The sequence below is a fragment of the Hippocampus bargibanti genome, linkage group LG13 (assembly GCF_051943395.1).
Source record: "Hippocampus bargibanti isolate YZ-2025 linkage group LG13, ASM5194339v1, whole genome shotgun sequence".
NCBI classification, from domain to species: domain Eukaryota; kingdom Metazoa; phylum Chordata; class Actinopteri; order Syngnathiformes; family Syngnathidae; genus Hippocampus; species Hippocampus bargibanti.
In genome coordinates this window covers 8,382,069-8,403,977 of record NC_142746.1, presented here as the reverse complement: position 1 = coordinate 8,403,977, position 21,909 = coordinate 8,382,069, and the positions used below count along the sequence as shown (strand labels likewise).

The 21,909-nt window shown below is 39.4% G+C and overlaps 1 protein-coding gene across 2 annotated transcripts; it reads right to left on the bottom strand.

The window, feature by feature from the left end:
- Positions 1-636: 636 nt before the first annotated feature.
- abch1 (ATP-binding cassette, sub-family H, member 1) lies at positions 637-20,565 on the bottom strand. Of its 2 annotated transcripts, none has more exons than XM_089012457.1 (20): positions 20,446-20,565; positions 15,851-15,996; positions 15,352-15,511; positions 15,134-15,288; positions 12,688-12,795; positions 11,655-11,748; positions 10,487-10,561; positions 9,234-9,414; positions 8,776-8,872; positions 8,542-8,710; positions 8,185-8,285; positions 7,052-7,122; positions 6,914-6,963; positions 5,836-5,892; positions 5,687-5,757; positions 5,454-5,542; positions 4,775-4,878; positions 2,764-2,923; positions 2,470-2,574; positions 637-2,016 (listed from the first exon to the last, which is right to left on the bottom strand). In XM_089012457.1, the coding sequence occupies exons 1-20, from the start codon at positions 20,533-20,535 to the stop codon at positions 1,910-1,912; spliced, it is 2,190 nt and encodes a 729-aa protein (XP_088868583.1). In that variant the 5' UTR covers positions 20,536-20,565; the 3' UTR covers positions 637-1,909. The 2 variants fall into 2 exon arrangements, with proteins under 2 accessions (XP_088868583.1, XP_088868584.1); XM_089012458.1 differs by lacking the exon at positions 20,446-20,565 and adding an exon at positions 18,710-18,927.
- Positions 20,566-21,909: the final 1,344 nt, after the last annotated feature.

The following is a 21,909-nucleotide window of genomic DNA, read 5'->3' as shown; positions in this document are numbered from 1 at the left end:
AGAGTTCTTGTTTTGAAATTCAGCGAATTTAAATCACCCATTGATTATTAGTGGGCTCACTCAATGTATGCCATTGTAAAAATGGGAAAATGTATTTTTCTTCGTACGACTGAGAGCTTACACAGACGTCTAAAAAAGGTAGTTCAAACAATGACCGATAGAGGGCAGTCCAGTCTCAGGGGTGTACCTGGGAAATTAAAAAATGGGTCAGTTTGCCCCCTCGTGTCTGAAATCGTAATAGATTTGCACCGGTGCTGGCGCAGTGGAGTTAGCAAATTGCGTCAGTGGCTGTTAAAATACGTAAATGGCGCAAGAGATGAGCATGCAATCTTCCACCTTGAACTTCGGAAACAAACGGCTTTTAGTTTGATGTTCAGTGAGTTCAACTCATCAACTGATTGCTCGAGTGGGCTCACTCAATATTTGCCATTTTAAAATTCCGTGTAGTAAAAAAAAGGAGTGAAAATGTAGTTTTCTTCAACATCTAAATGAAAGTGTAGCTTTAATAATTACCAGGAGAGGGCAGTCAAGTCTTGCACCATAAACTTTTGAAACAATTAGAAACAGATTCGAATCGAAAATGAATACATAAATATGGCCACAAACAACCAAAGTTAGCACTCTTTTTCCATTTTTTGAAATGTTATTTTATTCTCATTTGAATAAAAGATCCATCATACAAACAACACACACGTGATCTCACATAATGTCACATGGCGCAGATGTAGTTTGCTGACCCACAAATCTCATTCACTCTGTCCGGCAAAGTGGAACGACAGCAATAAAAGCAATATAGTTGTTTCCCCCCCAAAAAAAAGACAGAGAAACGTTACAATTTTCCATCCTAAAGTACACTTGAAGATAATACCACATGATCATAAACTGAACTCGTCAGCATACATTCTTCCACTTTGGACTGCTTACATTGCCTCTGTGCACCATGATTGGGGGGTGGGGCAACAACAAGAAGCATGTAGAACATGCAATTGAGAAGTTACAAGATGTAAGCAGGATTTATAAAATATATTTTTTCCCTAAAATAATAATTCAGTCAACATTTTATTTTGTTTATTGTTTCTTATCGACCAAATACAAATACATATGCGTATGTACAACAATAATTATTTAAATAATATTTTCTGGTTTATTATTTTTAATAATACTAATGAATAAGAGATCAATTAGATATTCACATTTGAATAAACGGATTTGCAAGGAAAAATTGTTACATGAATATCACCAATCAAGCGGTTTATTTACCAAATAAAATTTGATCCTCACTTTCAAAAATTAAACCATATTTTGGTAACATTTATTAAATCAAATCTTGGCAGGAGCTGTGTAGCATTTGTTGTTAGCGTTTTACACGATAAGGAAAGAAAATTTTTAGGTTAGAATAATTCCAACCTAAACATCTAACCGTTAGATACATTTGAATTTTGATTAAATATGGCCTTTTCTATTAATAACAGAATGACAATTTATTTTATTATTTTTCGTGAATTAACTGATGTAGTGTTTCCTGAATCGTGCTCATTTTACAGATGCCAGGATTCCACCCATCAGCAGTCATATATTTTACAATGAATGAATGAACCGATTATTTAACCAGATGAATGGCTAAAAGAACATCTGGAAATATGATCAAATACATTTGTATGCACCAACTTTAGAAAATAACACCCATGTAATTGAATACAACAACATTCCAGGATTTTGGATCATTTAAATACTCAACGGGGCGAGAATAACAAATGATGGCGGCCATACTTGACACAGCCCTCGTGTACAGTAAAAGTGTCTATCTATAGAGTACATCGTCCTTTTCTATGTGCATGCACATCCAGGCATTGTTTTTGTGTGTGTGAGTGTGTGTGTGTGTGTGTGTGTGTGTGTGTGTAAAAGGGGTTCACTTCCTGAATTTCAAGATGAGCGTTGCCACGATGATGAAAAACGTGTTCCAGCCCAGGGTGACAACAAAGCCTCGCCAAACCATCATGTGAGTCAGGTCCCATCCTGATGGGACACGCACAAGATAGAAAATCTCAGCAACACAGAGTAAAGAGTCTCATTTATTTCGGGTTCAGATTTTTTGGTGTGTAAGAAAACAATCAAGAATGAGATATTCAGTTTTTTTTTAATATATGACTTTTTTTCCTGAGAAAATGTTTTTTTTTTTTTTGGGTGAAACACAAAATCTTTTGTTTTAATGGGAAAAAAGTTGTTTGTCATTTCTTCAGGAAGACATTTACATTCTTAAACAATAAAGTTATGTTCAGGATTTTGTTTATTTATTTTTTTAATGAATGAAATTGTTATTTTTGTAAACATAAATATTATTTTAACCCATCTTAACCTATTCCAGCCATAAATGAAATGTATTATTATTATTATTATTTTCGAGCTGTGGCTTGAGCACAACCTGAACTGGTTGCCAGCCAGAGCCACGTTTTGAGTGTGTATCCACACCTCTGTACATGATGCATCTCAGTGCTTCAGAGGCGTAGGTCTGAGGTAGGGCCAGGCTGAGGTAGCGTAGTGGGTAGGGGATACACTCCACAGGCCAGATGATACCTGACAAGACAAACAGCATGTTTGCACACACACGCACGCACGCACACAAACATATATATATACATATACATATACATATACATATACATATACATATACATATACATATACATTTCTGAGATTCTTACATACAATATACTCTTGGAGTACATAATCTTGTTTGAAAGAATTCAATTGTGTGCAGCTTACCGCTCATGATAAGGTTTGGGTAGAAAAGTCCCAGGGCGGCCTGGTTAGCGTTTTGCTCGTCGTCAATGGCGGCAGAGATGACAAGGCCCAAGGAAATGCCGGTGATGCCCTGCAGTACGATCAGCAGCACGATCAAAACCAGGGAGCCTTCATTTGGCATCTGCACACAGACAAAACCCGGAAATGCTTTTCACCTTTTTGGGGACAGCGGTCACTATAGTGACCAGGTTACAGGGCAGACTAAAGGAAACAAATGAACAAAGAATAATCTCTTCTCTGTTATTCTGTGTGAGGGGTGAACTGTGACAAATGAACGGTACTAAAAAAAATTGACCGGTTCAGGGTGTCCCCCGTTTACTGCCTGTGGACAGCTGGGATAGGCCTCAGCACCCTTGGCAGCTCGTGTGAGGATAAAGTGGATCGAAATATGAAACATACAGTGATACCTCAACTTAATTGGTTAGCAGAAAGTGTGTGTAAGGCGAAAGGTTTTTCTGCCAAACATTTATTTCCCATAAGAAACCATTAAAAATGAGAATAATCTGTTGCCAGGTCACCATAAAACATAATTTTCTACCAAATAACACTTAAAACTACATAAAATCGGCCTTATTTTATGTCTAATAAATGTGCTTGTCACGGTTTGCAAAGTGGTGATGGCGGGTGCGGATCCCAAAAAGCAGGCAGGAGGGAGCAGGAGGTTGTTTGACAAACTGTATTAAAATAAAGGTCAGCAGGAACAAAATGTAAAACATCAAAATCAACTGAACAGAAAAAAGTATCAAAAGAAAAGCAAGTGTAAAAGTCCGCCAAGGTTAAACAAACACATGCACAGCATACAATGCATGCAATTGCAGACAAAGCATGCAACAAACAACAATGACATTCAACAATTACCCGACCCCGAATGGTCGTGCCGGGGGTCCTTTTGAGTGTCACTGATTGGAAACGACCAGCACCTGTGCAGGTGCAGGAGGGGCCGACAGCGCCCCCCATTGGTCGCCAACCAGATCATGACAGTGCAATTGGATTGTATTGGGGTCATTCCCCATACAAACATCTCTAAACATCGCTCTGTAATCTTTGTTTACGTTTTGGACTTCCTGATACGTCATATCCTGCCTTCCTTTACATGATGTCGCATTTACATTACATCACATCCTATCGCGTCACACACTGTGCGCCGCATAAATACTCCCACAGTCGCGCTCTCTCACGCTCTCTTCTCTCTGCCTTCCTCCTTCGCTGACCTCACACAATGTCTCCGCTGTGTTCAAGATTAAACCAACTTTCTGTTCTACACCTGGCTTCCTGATGATTTAACCATGCTCTTCCATCACACCCGTGAAGCATTGAACAAAGGGCCAACGATCAAAATAATCCAACAGATTGTAATTAAAGAAATAAACCGGACAGTATAATAAAGTTGTTTTATTTACATTTGTGATGGTCATTGATGTAGTTGCCTCGTGATGATATCCGAGTGAAGTTGCCATGCTTTCTCGCCGATAATACCCTCACTCACAATGTCCCATGCCAGCTGCTTTTTGTTAATCCAAATCAACAGAGCTTTTTCAACCTCTTTTATTGCCTGAGACCGTTGCTTAGACAACACAGAAACACTTAGCCACACGTAGCAATGATCGACTTAACATACTGGTACTGGGACGCTAAGTCACACAACCGCACACCTGGTTCGTGTTTTTCGATTTTCTTTTGTGTCCTCTTCGTCTTAACACTAGCCCATGGTGGGGTACTTCTCAGTCCCATAATAGCAAAAGTACTCCACTCGATAGCAACCCACGTCTGCACTCAAAGGGGGTGTGGAAAACTAGTCCGCCAGCCACCGTGGCTGTTGGACCATGTGGTTTGGTTCATCCGCCAAAAACTAGTTCGTATGCCAAGATCATATTCTTGCGAATTTAATGTTAGTAAGGTGAAAAGTTTGTCAGCTAAAACGTTCGTAAGCTGAGGTATCACTGTATCTGTAGCGTGTGTTGTTGTCTGGCACCTTGAAGACGAGCAGGACAAAGAGCAGCATGAGGACGATTTGGACGCTGATGATGAGCAGCTGAGAGAAAAGGTGAGCCAGCATTGTCTCCAGCGAGCTCACACCTGATAAATGCACACCATTAGATGGACTGGAATCATATTTCTATGAATCATCCAAAATGTCAAAAATGTGCTTTGCATAGTTGAAATGTCGTCTATAAAATCAGCATTTGATACTTACCACAGCTACAATAGACACCTTTGATTGTTCTCTCTCAATCTTTCTATTCTCTCTCTCTCTCTGTATATCTATATATCTATATAGCTATATCTATATCTATATAGCTATATCTATATCTATATAGCTATATATATATATATATATACACACAGTAAAGTCTCGTTATATCGATATATCGATAGTCCCGGTTATATCGATACTATTTCTATGCACGCACGGAGAAAATTACATGCAAACAGGGTCGGATATATCGATAGTCCCGGTTATATCGATATTTTTTCGGACTCCCTTGAATATCGATATAACGAGACTTTACTGTATATATATATATATATATATATATATATATATATATATATATATATATATATATATATATATATATATATATATATATATATATCATTTGGGGGGAGGGGGGTTGCAGGTACTTTATGAGCAGTGTGGAAGTTGTTACCTGCAACCCAGCATCGATCCAGCAGACCCTCTTTCCTCTCCAGGACAAAGGAGAGGGCGGTCAGGCCCAAGGCCAAGTAGAAGGCAATGCTAGAAAATGACAAAATAAAAAAAAAAATTTGGTCATGTAAATATAATGAATGTTTTCAGGTTTTTCGTTTTTTGTCTTACTGTTTCATTTCAAATATAGGGTCTTTAAATGTATTCGCGACAAGCGATTCACATCCTACTGACCTGAGAACAGCACCCGGCATCACAAATGTGGTAAAGTCTGCGTTCTGGCTGCCATAAATGGCCTCTTCAAACTAAAAAGTAGTGGAAACGAGTGTTAGAAAGTTTGTTGCAGCCGTACGACACAAATGCAATAGTGTCTTGTTCATCACCTTTATGGGCAAGGCATACATGTAGGCCATGCTGCCCAGCTTGCTCTCCACAAAAGCCTGTACAATAAACACACAATTAGAGGAAGGGGAGAGCAGCGCCGTCTCAAAATACAAAGCAATTAAGGGAATAGAAATGTTGGATGAAAAGGTGGCATTTCCAACTGGAATTTTTTTGGTCACTTGTGACATGTTTTTGTGTGTGAGTGTGTGTGTGTGTGTGTGTGTGTGTGTGTGTGTGTGTGTGTGTGTGTGTGTGTGTGTGTGTGTGTGTGTCATTTCGTCATTTTTGGCTTGTAGAGTTTAGCCCAATATAGTGGTTTGGAAATGACTGTTCACTGCAATTGTATTAAAATTAAAGTACAGTAGGTATTATGTTATATTTTTAAAAAACAAGGAGTTGTGATCCTAATTAAATAGGCAGTGTTTTTAACAATATAAATTGCTGGTAAAACAATTAAACATGAAATCATGACAAAGCGTAACTTATTCACTGCCATTCCCGAATTAATTTGGGTTTTGGTTTTTCTTGCGGGGGTGCCGATAAAGCGCTGGTCAGACCTCTGGCAATGTTTTTTTTTCCTTCCACGAGGGGGAGCGTTTCCCTTTTTTCCATGCTTCAGCTGTTAAAGAGCTATATAAACCAATAAATATGTACTGTATTACATTGTATTTTTGACAGCCACCCTCATTCCAAGCTCAGATACCTCCAGACCCATATCATTTAGAAATTAACTTTTTCTTACACTGAATTGAAAGTTTATGTAGTCCTAAAACTCAATATTCTGTGGGTTCTGCAATTTGAGTGAAAATGACAAAAACCCTGGCACTAGAGTGGACACATTTTTTTGCACATCGTCTGGCAGTGAATGGGTTCTAAAAAAAAGATATTTAATGCGCTTGTGGAATTAAACTACGGTAGTTGAAAATCACCAGATTTTTTTTAATACAGTGGGTGGGTGTGTCCGTTTGTATTTTTGGATTGGATGGATTGGATTTGCCAATTTTTTATTTGCTTGGATTTGATAAGAATCATTGTCAACTTTCAGACTTCTATTGAACAATGAAAAAGTATCTTCACCTGAAAGGCCTCATATAATTTTTGCTGCAGCATCAAGGCAATTTGGCGATCTGAAAAAATAAAATTGCTTTTTTTTTAAACCTGAAAGGTAGCATCGCTCATCTGATTGCACAATAACACGTAGAGCCTTCAACTTACTGGTCTGGTCAAGCCAAACATGCACTGAACCTCCATCTATCATCTCCCTGGATGTGTTCTTTCGTAACATTCTGCAACAACACCAGGATTCTTCATTTAGATTCAAATAATGTGTGAAAGGTAGATATAAGAAGTTCAAACACCGCTGTTTAACCTTTTGCTTTTAAGTGATTAGAAAAAAAAAACTTTTCAGCATTTTTCACCCTTTTCAGGGACAGCGGTTACAGACAGGAATTAAATAAGTAACGAACATCATGTCATGTGATTGCACAAAAGGAAGTGGTGGATTGTTTTTGGGCTACTTCACAACTAGCTTTGTGTGCAGCATGTGTGTAACAATGCTTTTGTTACCTTGCAAAGTCCTGTCACATGACCTTATGAATCGGCCCTGCAGCTAGAATGCCGTCAAGTATGACACTGGCATTTGGTGGCCGCGTTCTCTGGCGTGGCGGTGTTCTTGTGACGCACGAGATTGAGAGGATGGCGGGTAAATTGCACAAACAAGATGCTGAGTCAGGCAAAAACTAATCGCTATTGCTTGTTTGTTTTTGTCCATATTTTTGTTGTTGTTGTTTTTCTTGTCGAGGAAACGCAGGTACGCAAAGGCCTAACTAACTTTTCCGACGTCGATTAGCTTACTGCTAACACATAATGCAAAACACCCCACAGCGGCTAATATAACTGGCATTCTTCTTTTCCTTTGGCCTTTTCCCTTCAAGGGGTCGCCACAGCGAATCAGTGTCCTCCATCTTTCGAGGTTTGATGGTTTGTTTTGGACAAGCTTTTACAATGGAAGCCCTTCTTGACACAACCCTCTGTATTTATCCGGGCTCGGGACCGGCACAATAAGACACTGGATGACGTTAGCAAAAATATTAAATGTACCAACTAGCAGGTGCGGACACAATATGTTAACGCAATATGCCAATGCGCTGAGCACTTACAGTCATCATAGTGTCAATTAGTTTAAAACTAGCATTCCTGCGATAATAATCAATGTGTACCATACTGCCCCCTGGAGGACATTTACACTCAAAAAAAACAGTTCAATGCCCGTGGAATTAGCATGTTTCATGTTGAGGAAATGTTAGCGATTTCAATCAGTGTGTGTAAAACAAGCTTGGATGGTGTACCTATTCACTAGGGAACTGCTGAAGTCCTTGCGAAAGCCAATGACGCCCCAGTACTTCCCATCGTAGATCCCTTTGAAAGCCTCTGCATGAGACAAGCTGACCTGTCAAATTAGACAAAAATATGTGAGGTGCTACATGCTGAATTTTATATTTTTAATCAGCTTTTTTGGGGGCGGGTGCGAGGGTGTTTTGATTGTGTCAAGTGTCAGTAGTCATATAAGTCGGAACTGGTATCAAAGATGTAGGTCAAATTGATACATCTTCACTGCGATGCAAAAATCTTTGTGTGTCGGGGAGGAGCTCATTTTAGCCTGGGTGGTCTTTGCTACATGTGCGTATGGCCACTTCAAACGATACCTGCTCCACACTGTTGTTGTCCAAAAAGGAGAGTAGCGAGTTACTGAAAGCCAGTGGGGAAGTCTCATTGTTGACCACGGCGACTCTTATTCCCTTTGCGTCTCCTCCGACGCATAAACAAATGAGAGACATCTGGATGACGGGCAGCAGGAATTGGAAACACAAGGAGCTGCAAAAGACACCGTCAGTCAGATATGGCGACAGATGGGCTGACTTCCCGTGGCGGTGACGTACCCCGGCATCCTCCTCATCCGCAGCATGTTTTTGATTGTAAGGGCTGCAACGTTCCTCCACTTGGGAAACATGTATTTGAGTCGCACCTTCCAGTCCACTATGAAATTGAAACCATTCGTTAATAAGCAGTCACATATGACTGGAGTGTTAACCTAACTGTATGGAAGTAGTTTGAGGATCCACAGTGGTACCTTGATATATGAGCGATCACATAAAAAAAATGTTGCCTTACACGAGTCGACTAGCTTAATGCTAATAGACAATGAAATAAGCCATAGGCAGGTTGAGGAACGTAGCATTGATGTTGCTGGAGTTTTCGCCATTGAAGGCTGTATCTCACTGACCATCGAAAGTTTGCAAGCATTCATTCAAAGTCGGTAATTATGTGACTGGAGTTTCCCATCGCTGACATTTTGCTTTATTCGACACAAATGACAACATTCCTGATGAATCCACACCTGTATGGCTGACGACTTCCCCAGTGTCTTTGGGCACATTGGCAAGAATGGGTCGGCTCTCGTCCCGCCCGCTTTCGAACGACTGGCTTTTCCCTAACCCGTCGTCTTGGGAACCAGACCTCTGTTTCACACACGTCTGGTCTGAGGTTTCGCACAACTGCAGGAAGGCGTGCTCCAAAGTCTATGATAAGATACATAGATAAGTGTGAAAATTGCTTATCGCCTGTAACTAGCATGAAAAAGTAAGACTGTTGAAATAATGAATCACATAGTTACCGCACAAGAAACATACACTGTGTGCCATCAAGATTTCATTAAAATGTATGTGCTTAAAGGACAACTGACATCACTTTTTTGTTTCCTAACTGACATCAGAAAAACGTTTTATATCATCTAAAATACCCAAAACACGCAGTATATATGTTTATTCAAATGCAAAACACCAATAAAAATGACTTAAAGTGTCCAAAATCTGCAAAAAATTGAGCTGCGAATTGGGCATTTTCAGAAAGTCCCGCCCCCAGTTTGTGACGTCACGCCAAGACATCTTGCATTGCTGGAGAATCAAAACAATGGCTTCAGATTCGGAGAATATGCTTTCTTGTTACACATCCAGTTATGAATATGATTCAATCGATTAAAGAATTTATTCTGTGCCATTTTGAGGCAACATTGGGGGAAATGCATCACCCAAAAAGAGGCAGAAAATGGCATCCAAGCTCCTGTGAGGAATTAATCGCAGGCTTTCCACAGGCTGATAAATTCCTTCCAATGGAGCTTGGTCGCCCTCTTCTGGCGGATTTTTGGTGCAACACGAGGTTTTCAGACCAAACAACTACAGCAAAATACTTTGACGTGATGGAAAGACTGCTATAATGTCTTTTTTTCGGTCAGGGGCGTTCCTTCAGTAACGTCACGTATGGACTCGTCACCAACTCAAAAACAAGACTTCCTGAATATTCAGCACGAGTCTTAAAACATAAAATATAGCTATATGCGGTGGAATCTTTGTAAAATACGCTCAGTAGAAGTCATTTGAAGCCATTTTACAAATTATGGACACAACTTGTCCGGAGACGTCGGTTGTCCTTTAAACATTAAAGATAACAGTCCATTTAACAAAATGCCACAGGCTGGCGAAAAAAATACATCTTGTGCAACATTCAATTCCATGATTTTGCACACTACCTATCAGGGAATACTAGTCTACTCTCATCCACTTAATCAGCCTTAGGAACCAACTTGCAACTCACTGTGGAACTTTGCAACTTCATGACTGCATCTGGAGTTCCTTCCGCCAGCAAGCAGCCATTCCTCATCAGGCCAACCTGGACGGGGAAAACAAAGATTGCATTCAACGTTTCGTTTTGCTTTCAATTAGACTGTGCCAAACCGCTTGTATTTAGAAAGTCCAGGATCTTAATATGAAAGTAAAATGCCACAGGCTAACAAAACTACCATCAATGTTGCTAGTATTATTGAAGCAATGGATAGTAGAATATTAGTGGTGAAGCAACACAGACAGATAATATAGCAATATTCATCACCATATTTTATGTAGATTCAACAAATTCAAGACAACATGTATGCACCCATGTTTTCCTCTTTGCAAGCATTTCCCTGACATTCATGCTTGAGTCTCCCCAAACGAATCCCAGCCACCTGACTGGTTTGACTGGCCAACTCGTGCCTCTTTGAGTAATTGTTTTTTTAACTGTTGTTGCGATGGGGAAACAAGCATGACTTTGTGTCGATACTTTGTGTGTTTGTTTGGTTGTTTGTACCACTTTGAAGTATTACAAGGTTGGCATGTTCCAGGAATACCTTCTAGGGACACTAAGGTGTATTATTTCCAGTTCTTCTGTTTCGTTTTTGCAGGGCGGTCATATTAATTATATTACACACAGAAATCATTTTCATTCTTTGGATTATTTCGAGCCATTGTGTTTTATTTTGTTAACTTTCTGATTTGGTGACTGACTTTTTTTTGTGAAGTTGATAGGTTTATGCTTTAAAAAATGCATGACCCCCCCCCCCCCCCCGCCAAGCCCAGACAATCGCTAAGTAGTTTTATATGTCACTTGTGACCTAATCTTTCTGAACCGCCCGAACCAAACACAAAGTCAACAGATTTCGTCCACAAAGCTCAACGTTGGACGTTATCTGCATGACCTGAAGAGTACATTTATGCCTGTGAAATTTTTAGTCTTAAAGGATTAACTGGTTCACAAAGGAATTATTATGGATATCCGCAGGTTACATGCTAAAATAGTTCTTATATGTTGTAACACGCGTGGAAATATAGTGTGTGCTCGTTCTGATTTATACTGTATATCATCTCCCGTTGCAGCTGTGAATCAACGTTGAATTATTTTCCATTTTAATTTTAACTTTTTTTTAAAAGTCAAATATTTCCCTCACCACATTGGCTTGTCTGGCTTCCTCGATGTAGTGTGTGGTAATGATGACCGACACTTTGCCCGTTTTGACGATGTCCACCAGATGCTGCCAAATCCTGGAAAAAAAGGAATGACATAAATAAGCGAGGTTCTCTTAGCCAATGGGATGCTAGGATGGTACTCGATAAAAGCCAATGGCAGAGCAAGTATAAGTATGGTGCGTTCAAAAAAAATCAGAGCTGCGAAATGCGATCCATGCTGAATTTTTACCTTTTGTATCTGAAAATTTCTTTCATGACAAAAAGCAATCTTTTCTCGTTAGGGCCTTTTGGAACTTGAAAATGTCATATGAAAACTATTTCATAAGTACAGGTACCACTGTGATGTGTTTTTACCTTTCCTTCCTTGAATTTTCTTTTGAAATAGGATGCTTTTTCGCCATTGAGGCGTTTCTGAACTTAAAATATATATATATATATATATATATAGAGGAAGTAGAGGTATTCCTGTAGTGAATTTGTGATGATGCTATCGCTATTTATTATTGTGTCATGAATGCACACGTTTATTCTGCCATGTTTGGATCATGTAGCAATCCAATAACTCAAAACAACCTTGACTGAAAATGGACAGGTGGACAGACAGACAGAGAGACAGTCAGACAGGTAGCCGAATAATATTCAGCGAATATACAGATGACAATCCAAATTCAAATAAATCATTGTAAATGGCTCCACTTGACAGCGAACAGCTGCGTTCAAAGGCCGTTGGATTTTTCACTTTCAACCAGACTCAAGTCGCCCCTTGTAAACGGACACGCATGAGGGTCCACGTTTGTACTCGAGCGATGATATTTCAAAATAGAAGCCAACCTGTGTGCCATATCGAGCTCGGGGGAGCATGTCATTTTTCATGTTTTCCTTTACTCTTGGTTGGAGAAGCAACTCGGTACTAAGAGTAGCATGCTTCCACTTACTCAAGAGTGCTTGCATACATGAATTGCAGATGTGTAAGTGAGTAGAATGCAGGGTGCAGATAAAGTCATTTGTACATACTTGGCCCTCAGCACCGGGTCCACGCCCACTGTGGGTTCATCGAGAATGAGGAGCTCGGGATTCTGGAGCAGCGCCGCCGCCAGAGAAACTCTTCGCTTCTGGCCGCCGCTGCAACGTCAACACAAATGCATCGTTCACACTATTTTTTTCAAATAGTATTTTTATAGATTAATATTATCATTTACAACATTTAAAAATTGGTAAATTTGTGAATTCAAATCCAGCTTTTTGTCACGTTTTGCAAGGTGGTGATGGCGGGTGCGGATCCCAAAACGCAGGCAGGGGGGAGCAGGAGGTTGTGTTTGACAAATTATATGTATTCAAATAAAGGTCTGCAGGAACAAAATGTAAAACATCAAAATCATCTGAACAGAAAAAATACAAAGTATCAAAAGAAGACCAAGAGTAAAAGTCCGCCAAGGTTAAACAAACACATGCACAATGCATACAATTGCATACAAAGCATACAACAATGACCCGACAACGTATGGTCATGGCGGGAGTCCTTTTAAGTGACACTGATTGTAACGACCAGCACCTGCGAGGCAGCAGGCAGGCTGACAGCGCTACATGGTGGTCGCCAATCCAAACGTGGCAGTCCGCCAAGGCTCGGGACGACCAGCACCTGTGCAGGTGCAGGCGGGCCGACAGCGCCACCCGTTGGTCGCCAACCAGATCATGACACTTTTTTTCCCATGATTATAAAAAAGTTTTTTTTTCAGAATACAAGTTAAGTAAAATATTTTTGTTGCTGTTAGAACAAGGTAATATAACTCAATAATAATCTAAAGAAAATTTAAGATTTTTAGAGGAATGTTATTCTCCAGGAACCCATATTGTTTCACAAATAAAGGGGCATTTTTTAAGAAAGAAAGTTGCCATTTTCTTTATTTTTTTGTTTTTTTTTTTTACATATTTTTTCAACAATCAATATTTTTTAAGAATAAAATCAATTTGTTCACGGATGAAATGTTTTTAGAATTCAAAATTATTTTTCATTTCGTTTCTTATTTGATTGAAATAAGCCTCCTACATTACATTAATTCATTCATTGCAATCCCCGAATTTATTCGGGAATTGAAAATATGACGTGGAGCGCCATTCTCGAATTTGTTCGGGTTTTGGTTTTTCTTGCTGGGGGTGACGATAAAGCGCAGGTCAGACCACCAATGTTTTTCACTCCCACTTGCACCTCGTATAACTCCAGAACCATATGACTTGGGAATTAACTCTTTGTTTTCTGATGAAAGAAGAGAGTCTAAGGTTGATCGATGAAAAGGTTTCTTCAGCCGTCATCTGTACTTCTTTGAAGGTGTCGAACGTTTACGACTGAGAGCTTACACAGACGTAGAGTCTAAGGTTGTATTGAATGCTTATATAGCCCTAAAACTCAATATTCTGTGGGTCCTGGAATTTGAGTGACAATGACAAAAACCCTGGCATTGGAGTGGACACATTTTTGCACATCGTCTGGCAGTCAATGTGTTAACATGGCTACAATGCTGAAACATGACTGTGACTTAAACGTCACGTGCAACATGAAAATTGCATGGTGCGCAAATGAAGCTGCTTTCTTTGGAGAACAAAGCTCTGATGTAAGCTATCAGACCTGTATAGAGTCCCATTAAGGGCATTAGGCCAGTATGCATACTATAGTATAGCACAGACCTACAGCCGCATCTTATACACACTTCTTGTACAGTGCACGGTGGTATCTCGATTTTTTTTTTTTTTTTTTGCTTTGACTTGCTAGCAAAAATAGAGATGGTGACAGCAATCTTCACAAAGAGCAACAGTTTGGGAAACAAGGAATCATTCATCTCAAAAGAGGCCCAGTCTTTGTTTCAGACTTGTTTGCCGTATAACCAAAAATGAACCCATGACAATTTATTTAACGAAACCACATCACTTCTTGTGATGAGCACCGCTAGCTTAAATGCTGATAACAAATTTAGCAAAACTGAAGCTAAATTAGCTAGCTTTCATGCTGTAGAACACTTATAGACAGACAATAAAAGAACAATATAAGAATACTTAGATATAGATTAGTTAACATTTGTGAAATACGACTAATATAACTCGTTTAATGAGTATTTGTGGCCGTCTTTATCCTTATATATCTGTGAATATATCATACTGCCCACTAGTGGCCGATGCACACACCACAGTAGAAGCTAGACAATGCCCAAAATACATTCATTCTTTTCTTTTGCTTCTATTTAATTATGATACACTTTTATGAGGTACAGCATTTTGTGTTATTTATTTGCTTTAAAAAAGTCAAACTTGTGTGTTTCAGTTTTACGAGGGCTGTAACGGATTAATGATATTTTCATTCATGTCAATGGGGAAAATTTGTTTTCGGTGTTTTATATTATTTAACATGAATTTTTACATGACAGCCAAATTAAACTTGACATTCAAGCCAAAAATAAATATTGTTTACCTGAGATTGCGAACCACACAGTCCTTTTGGGGTAGATCCAAGAACTCAACAAGAAAGTTAATACGGGCCTGGGTTTCCCTCAATGTCAGCCCGTGGATTCGTCCGTAGAAGGTGAGCGTGTTGCCAATGGTGAACTCGTTGTACAAGGCTAACTCCTATATGACATGTGACATGTGAGTTGCAACTTTTTTTAGAACAAAAATGCCCCCCAGGCTTACTTGGGGCATGTATCCCACCATCCTGCCAGGCACGCCATGGCCAGGGAACGCCGGCGGCTTTCCCAGCACACCGATGTAACCCCGAGAGATGCTCAGAGTTCCCACGATGCATTTCAGCATGGTAGTCTTGCCGCAGCCGCTGGGGCCCAAGAGGCCGTAGCTGCCAGAATACAAGTCAACAATCTCAAAATGTCACACTTATCTCCGCACTTCATTTGATTATTTGTTTCACAGAATACAGTCTGATTACTTTGATGGATAAAATATGCGACAGTGTTGGTCACTCAACAAGTGCTCTTAAAGTCAACAGATCATGACTGCGTAAGCTAAATAAATGATGGCAACCAGGATAAGATACCAGACAGTCATCGTACGACTGCTGACGTTTGTTAGTATGATGACTATGAAGAGTATGAGAGCCGCATACCAATGCCGCTGAGGCAAGACTGAATACATTTATTGTGATTTTCATGACTGTATTTATATATTTTGAACTCACATTTGTCCCTGTGGCACGGTGAGGTTGAGGTTGTTGAGAACTTGCAGTTTTCCATACGAGCGGCAAACGTCCCGACATTGAATGGCGGGACTGACCAGCGTGAGTGACAGCGACGCCTCCGGGTCGTCCTTCATGTTGTTTTGTTTCTACAATCAAGAAGGAGTGGTCGTCAATCGGACAATTTCAGCATTATTTGTTCTTCCATTTACATGAAGGTATAACAAAGAGGGGAGGCAGAAACATGCCACATGGCGACATTCCGCCTAGTCAGCTAAGACAGCTTGAGTGTCAGCTGCTCAACTTCATACCACGTGCGCTCTCATATGAAACCCCTGAGTTCGGATATTGTTGGCTCGAATTTACTTCACTTTCACTCAACTTTAATGTAATATCCTGAAAAACGTTTCAGAGAAAAGACTGAACAAGACAACCAGTAAACAAGCTAGCTAGCTAGGTCACCCAATAAGCTAATACGTATATATATATATATATATATAAATACGTATAATACGTATATATATATATATATATATATATATATATAGTAAAGTCTCGTTATATCGATATCGGATATATCGATAGTCCCGGTTGGGAGTTAGCATTGAAGGGTAGGACGAATGACAGAAGGGGTGGGAGTCGAGGTCAGGAGTCACAACCAGGACTTGTGACGTGATTTATGTCGGAGGTGGAAGTGGTGGGGTGTTAAAGGATAATGTGGGACTACATTTCATTTGGCGACTGGTCAGTAAGATAAGTGCGAACGTATCCCGGTTTTTGCCCCTTTTTATGCCGTGGGCGGGATGTCCTATGATCTTGAGTTGCACTAGTGATTGGACCTTCACCGCATGAATGGACAGTCAGCGCTCAGACCAGGAACCTTTACTGTGTTGCGGGATGACACTGTGGAATTAACTTGCATTTATTATAAAGTGGTATTTTGTTTTTGCATCGTATTTCCTGACCGATTTGAACATGGCCCTTTATCTGGGAGGTAAGGAGATGAACAAGACACGTTTTGTACTTTAATTCTTCCAACTAGACTTATTTTGTGGATTCAACAAAACTTTCTGTTTCAGATAATCCCCAATTGAAGCAAATTAGCATCTAGAATATGCGGCGTTGTTTAGATCTGTGAAAAACATGACACTGGTCAACATCAAATTTGGTTGAAAGGCTTATAGTCGCCCCCTAATGTGTTTTTGATGCTGATTAAAAAAAATATTTTCTTTTCTTCTTGCACATCAGGCTTTTTAGATACAGTATAGTCTCGTTATATCGATATCGGATATATCGATAGTCCCGGTTATATCGATACTATTTCTATGCACGCACAGAGAAAATTACATGCAAACAGGGTCGGATATATCGATAGTCCCGGTTATATCGATATTTTTTCGGACTCCCTTGAATATCGATATAACGAGACTTTACTGTATCTCAGTGACATGCGGTGAGGTTCATGGCTGGTGAGGCACTGACATCATCAATGACGTCACCGCTCGTCTCTACTTAGTATTTGAACGGTAAATTCAGCGATTCTGAAAAAAATCCTAAAACGGTGAAGTTAAATGGACAAGAACTTTAAAGTACAAATCACTAAATACATCTAACTGTTTAATTTATTTTTTCATTTGATACTTCCATGACAGCTTTCCATGATGACAGGTGAGGCACTGCCTCACCTGCCTCCACTGACTGCACGTCACTGATATATATATATATATATATATATATATATATATATATATATATATATATATATATATATATATATATATATATATATATATATATATATATATATATATATATATATATATATACAGTAAAGTCTCGTTATATCGATATTCAAGGGAGTCCGAAAAAATATCGATATAACCGGGACTATCGATATATCCGACCCTGTTTGCATGTAATTTTCTCCGTGCGTGCATAGAAATAGTATCGATATAACCGGGACTATCGATATATCCGATATCGATATAATGAGACTTTACTGTATATATATATATATAACAAGTGCTTTGTTACAGCATTTATGACTTACTGGCTTGTTTTATGTAACACTTGTTGGGTCCAATTTTCTGAACTTGTGGCAAGAAATGTTTAAATGACTGCACGTTAACATGTTAAGTTAACATCTAAATAAAATAGAAGAACAGTCTTTAATAGAAATGCATAGTTCATTTGCCTTTGTAAACAATTCAGGGTGTCCCCCGCCTAGTGCACGAAGATGCCTGGGACAAGCTCCAGCACCCCCTGCGACCCTCAAGAGGATAAAGCAGTCCGGAAGATGAATGAATGAATGAATTTGCCTTTACAGTATCTTGAGTCTACATTGTAAGAGTGAAAATTTTATGTCATAAATTTAATTCATGTATTGCTCATGTGTGTAAAAAATGCGTAGGTTATTGAAAAAAATAATCGCATACTTTCAATATTAAAATATAAAAATAAAATCTCAATTGATATATATTTCAATATTTTTCACAGGGACAGAAAATGTGAATAGGATGAAGAACTTTTGCTCTTTCGCCCTCACGTGAACAACATGAATGTAAGTGGCAATAATGCCAAGGCTGAACAACGGTACACGGTAAAGCAAAAAAAAAAAAAAATCTTCAAAATGAATCCAGCATTTTCCCAGCAGGGAGATTAGAGAGCAAGAGGCTGATTTTGTTGCATAACAATAATCTGCTGACTTTCACCTCTGCCATTCCGACCTACATTTTCTGACAGTCTAAATCACACCGAAGGCAGCTGGAATCCATCTCGGAGCTGCAGGAAGTAGCAATAACAGCAGGGCAGCACGTATAGATCGAATAGATATCATAAAAGATACGAGGATGCAAAACTTACATGAGAAGAGGCCGATGGAGAGGAAACGATAAGACGTGCAAGGGATGAAGATGGAGCGATGAAGTGCGTCACACTGCTAACAACTACAAAAGCTTGGGCCTCATTCGGGCACGCTTGCAAAGTGGGAGAACAGGTTTAGTCAATAAATACGCGCACACACACGCATGTACACACGCACACACACACACACACACACAAACACGCACACACACACCTGCAGGGTGTCTTACAAGTTACACTAAAGAATTCCATTTATCCAATTTCAATACCAATTGTCCTCAGTAGGATGCCAAGTGGAGCCCGTGGCAGCTTACAGTAATTTTGGCAAGAGAAGCGGGGTACAGCCTGGACGAATCACAAGCCAATAGGAGGGCACGTATTGAAAAAAACATTGAAAATCATCATTCATTATCGTCATGGATAATTTAGAGTTTCCAATGAAACTAATATGCACCTTTTTGTGGTCAAGTAAAATTAATAAAAAATGAATTATGGTGAGAGAAGCAGGCTGGTTTAGTCGGTTGAAAGTACTTACAGACAAGTGAAACAAACAAACTGTCATGAGCAAGTTGACAGTGACACAAACAAAAACAAAAGATGAAAGAAATGGGGTACACGCCAGACTTCTCACCAGTCATTCAGAGAGGATTTATAGACAACCATTTATACATTTATACTTATATAAAGTCTTATATTTATATACACGGACTTATACACTCACATTAAGAAAGTGTTTGAATCTTCAATGAATCTAAGACGCATACTTTAGAATAATATATGATAAAAGAATACAAAACAACTGTAGGCGTAAAAATCGAGACATACTTGACTGGTCACATATAACTACTGGTGTATAAGGCGCAACCAAAAGGCTTGATTTTCTTCAAAACATGACCCTGCCTGCGCCTGATATGCAGGTGCACTTATATTGAGCCACAATGGGTCTCGCAATTACTGTCAGCAGCCACTGACTCTATTTCCCCCTGTACAAGTAGTGCGTAACCCCAGCCTCTACTGTAGCGCCTTATAGTCGGGTGCGCCTCATATATGGAAAAAGTTTGAAAATACACCATTTATTGGGGGTGCGCCTTGTACTCCGATGCGTGTTTAACACCGGAAATACGGTTAACATTTACGTTCACATTCATACTTATTAGGAGTTGAGTACCAAATGAACAAAACGTGTATCGTATCTTAAAAAAATACATATGGCAAGAGAAGCACGGGCACACTTCTAAATGGTCGCAAGCCAACTGCAGGTTACTAATTGGAAAAAAAACTCACATTCACATATACGTATGTACATATGGTATTTTTATTGAAACTACAGCAGGTTTGGGGTTAAGGAACAACGTTTAGAAATGTTCGCTGGTCAGTGGAAGATAAAACGCTAACAGGTTGGACTCTGGATTCGAACCAGCAGCCTCAGAACCGGCAAATTCAACATGCTAACTAAGCCAGAACAATGCGACCAGTACTAGAAAATCTGTCTATAAAAATATGCTTTTGTAAAATAAGTCCGACCAATTGCTAGAATTTAGCTCCTATAAGTGCCATTATGCAAGCGAGTGCTGAAAAACGGTGGTTCCACTTGACGATCCGCTACAATTCCCTCCTCGCAAATGATACTGATAGACGGGTTTAACGCACAGAAACAACAAGACCAATAAGTGTGTTGTTTCGATTTCCATCCCATGCACCACAATCGCTTGCCCCAATAAAATAATGCACCTTACCCGGTCGCCCATCTCGGTGCAGTCCGCCACGGCGTAGGCTGCCATCTTCGCATCATCACGGCCGGCAGCAGCCTCCTCTGCCTTGCTCATGGCTACAAGAGAAGACGAGTATCGAGAAGCCTCCTGCTGGAGAAAGAGGGAAGAAAGGGGTGTGCGGGGAATCCTAGGGCGTACGCTTTCGACTTTTTTTTTAAAAAAAATACTACGTATACTGTATATTTTTTTTAAAGTAAATGTCATCAAACTCTTTACGCGATCAACACAATGATAATACGTTGCTGAAAAAATGACACAGTTGCACTGCATTAACCTGCCTCACTGACAATGAGTGTGAAATGAAGAACTTTTTTAATGAAAGGAACTTTGTTACGTGCGACTGAGCTACATTATGATGTCGAATTCGGTCAATTCAACGCATTTTTTTTCGATGTCGAGCTTTTATCAAATGGTGTAATTGTTATTTTGTTTAGCTGGGCGTGTTCGTTCACTTAACGTCGCATAATTATGCATTTTAAATTACTCAGAGAATAAATTTAGTCATTTAAATTTAATGAAAATAAGATTGTATTGATCTGATACGATATTTGACATCAAATAATGTGGTGTGTTTGCACTTGACACACAACACCATTCCACAGGTTTAAAACGAGCTGTTTTGACATCCCCGTATTTTAAGCACGCTTGATCAAAATTATATGATGTGGAAAAATCAACATCATCGAGTCAGTTCACTTTAAGCTATCTTTGTGTGCGTATGTGCACGTGCGCGTGTGTGTACGTCAACCTATTTTGCACGTTTGCAACGATTTCATGTATTTATCATTAGAATGTCGATTTGGAGTAAAAAAAAATTTTTGGTGATGACAACCTATATAATTTAAGTCGCACTCCTGTCAATGTCTTATGAAACAAACAACATCAAACAAAATGGATTTTGTCAGCTATGTAGCCTTTATTATTGTCTCACAAATATATTTTGACGTGATTAGCACTATCTCCTTTTAACCTTTAATAAGGAAAAGTATATGACTGCCTCATTTGAAGCAGCGCTATCGTCGCTTGGTGATGACGTAAATCCTCTGAATCACGTGAAAGCCCGTCGAGGGGAAAAAAGAAAACCCCAGGGTAGAGTAAACATTCTAAATCATGGCACGAGGCGTAGCGAAAACAAAACGTTTTGACCTCAAACGTATCCAAACAATTAATCCACGCCGTGAAAAAGATATACGAAACACACTTAAAGTAAAGGGAAAATATGTGTGCTTTTTAGGTGTCTAATTATAAAAAGACGTTGTAGTAGTCGAGGAAAGACCACACTCGACTGAAGGTGTAGACGTGTTTATTGCAACGGCTAACAAGTGGATCTAACTCCAACAGAAAATGCAGTGAAATATATGTGATATAAACCCGCTCCCTCCCGTGCACCTCCTGGGTGAGATGCCTGGTCCTAGTGCTCGCCATAAA

Coding starts and splice junctions, on each gene's coding strand:
- abch1 (XM_089012457.1), bottom strand. CDS start 20,535: ATGAGCAAGGCAGAGGAGGCTGCTGCCGGCCGTGATGATGCGAAGATG. Junction 5,893..6,913: donor AATTATATGAGGCCTTTCAG/GTGAAGATACTT, acceptor TTTATTGTACAG/GCTTTTGTGGAGAGCAAGCT. Junction 2,017..2,469: donor GAGATGCATCATGTACAGAG/GTGTGGATACAC, acceptor GTGTCCCATCAG/GATGGGACCTGACTCACATG.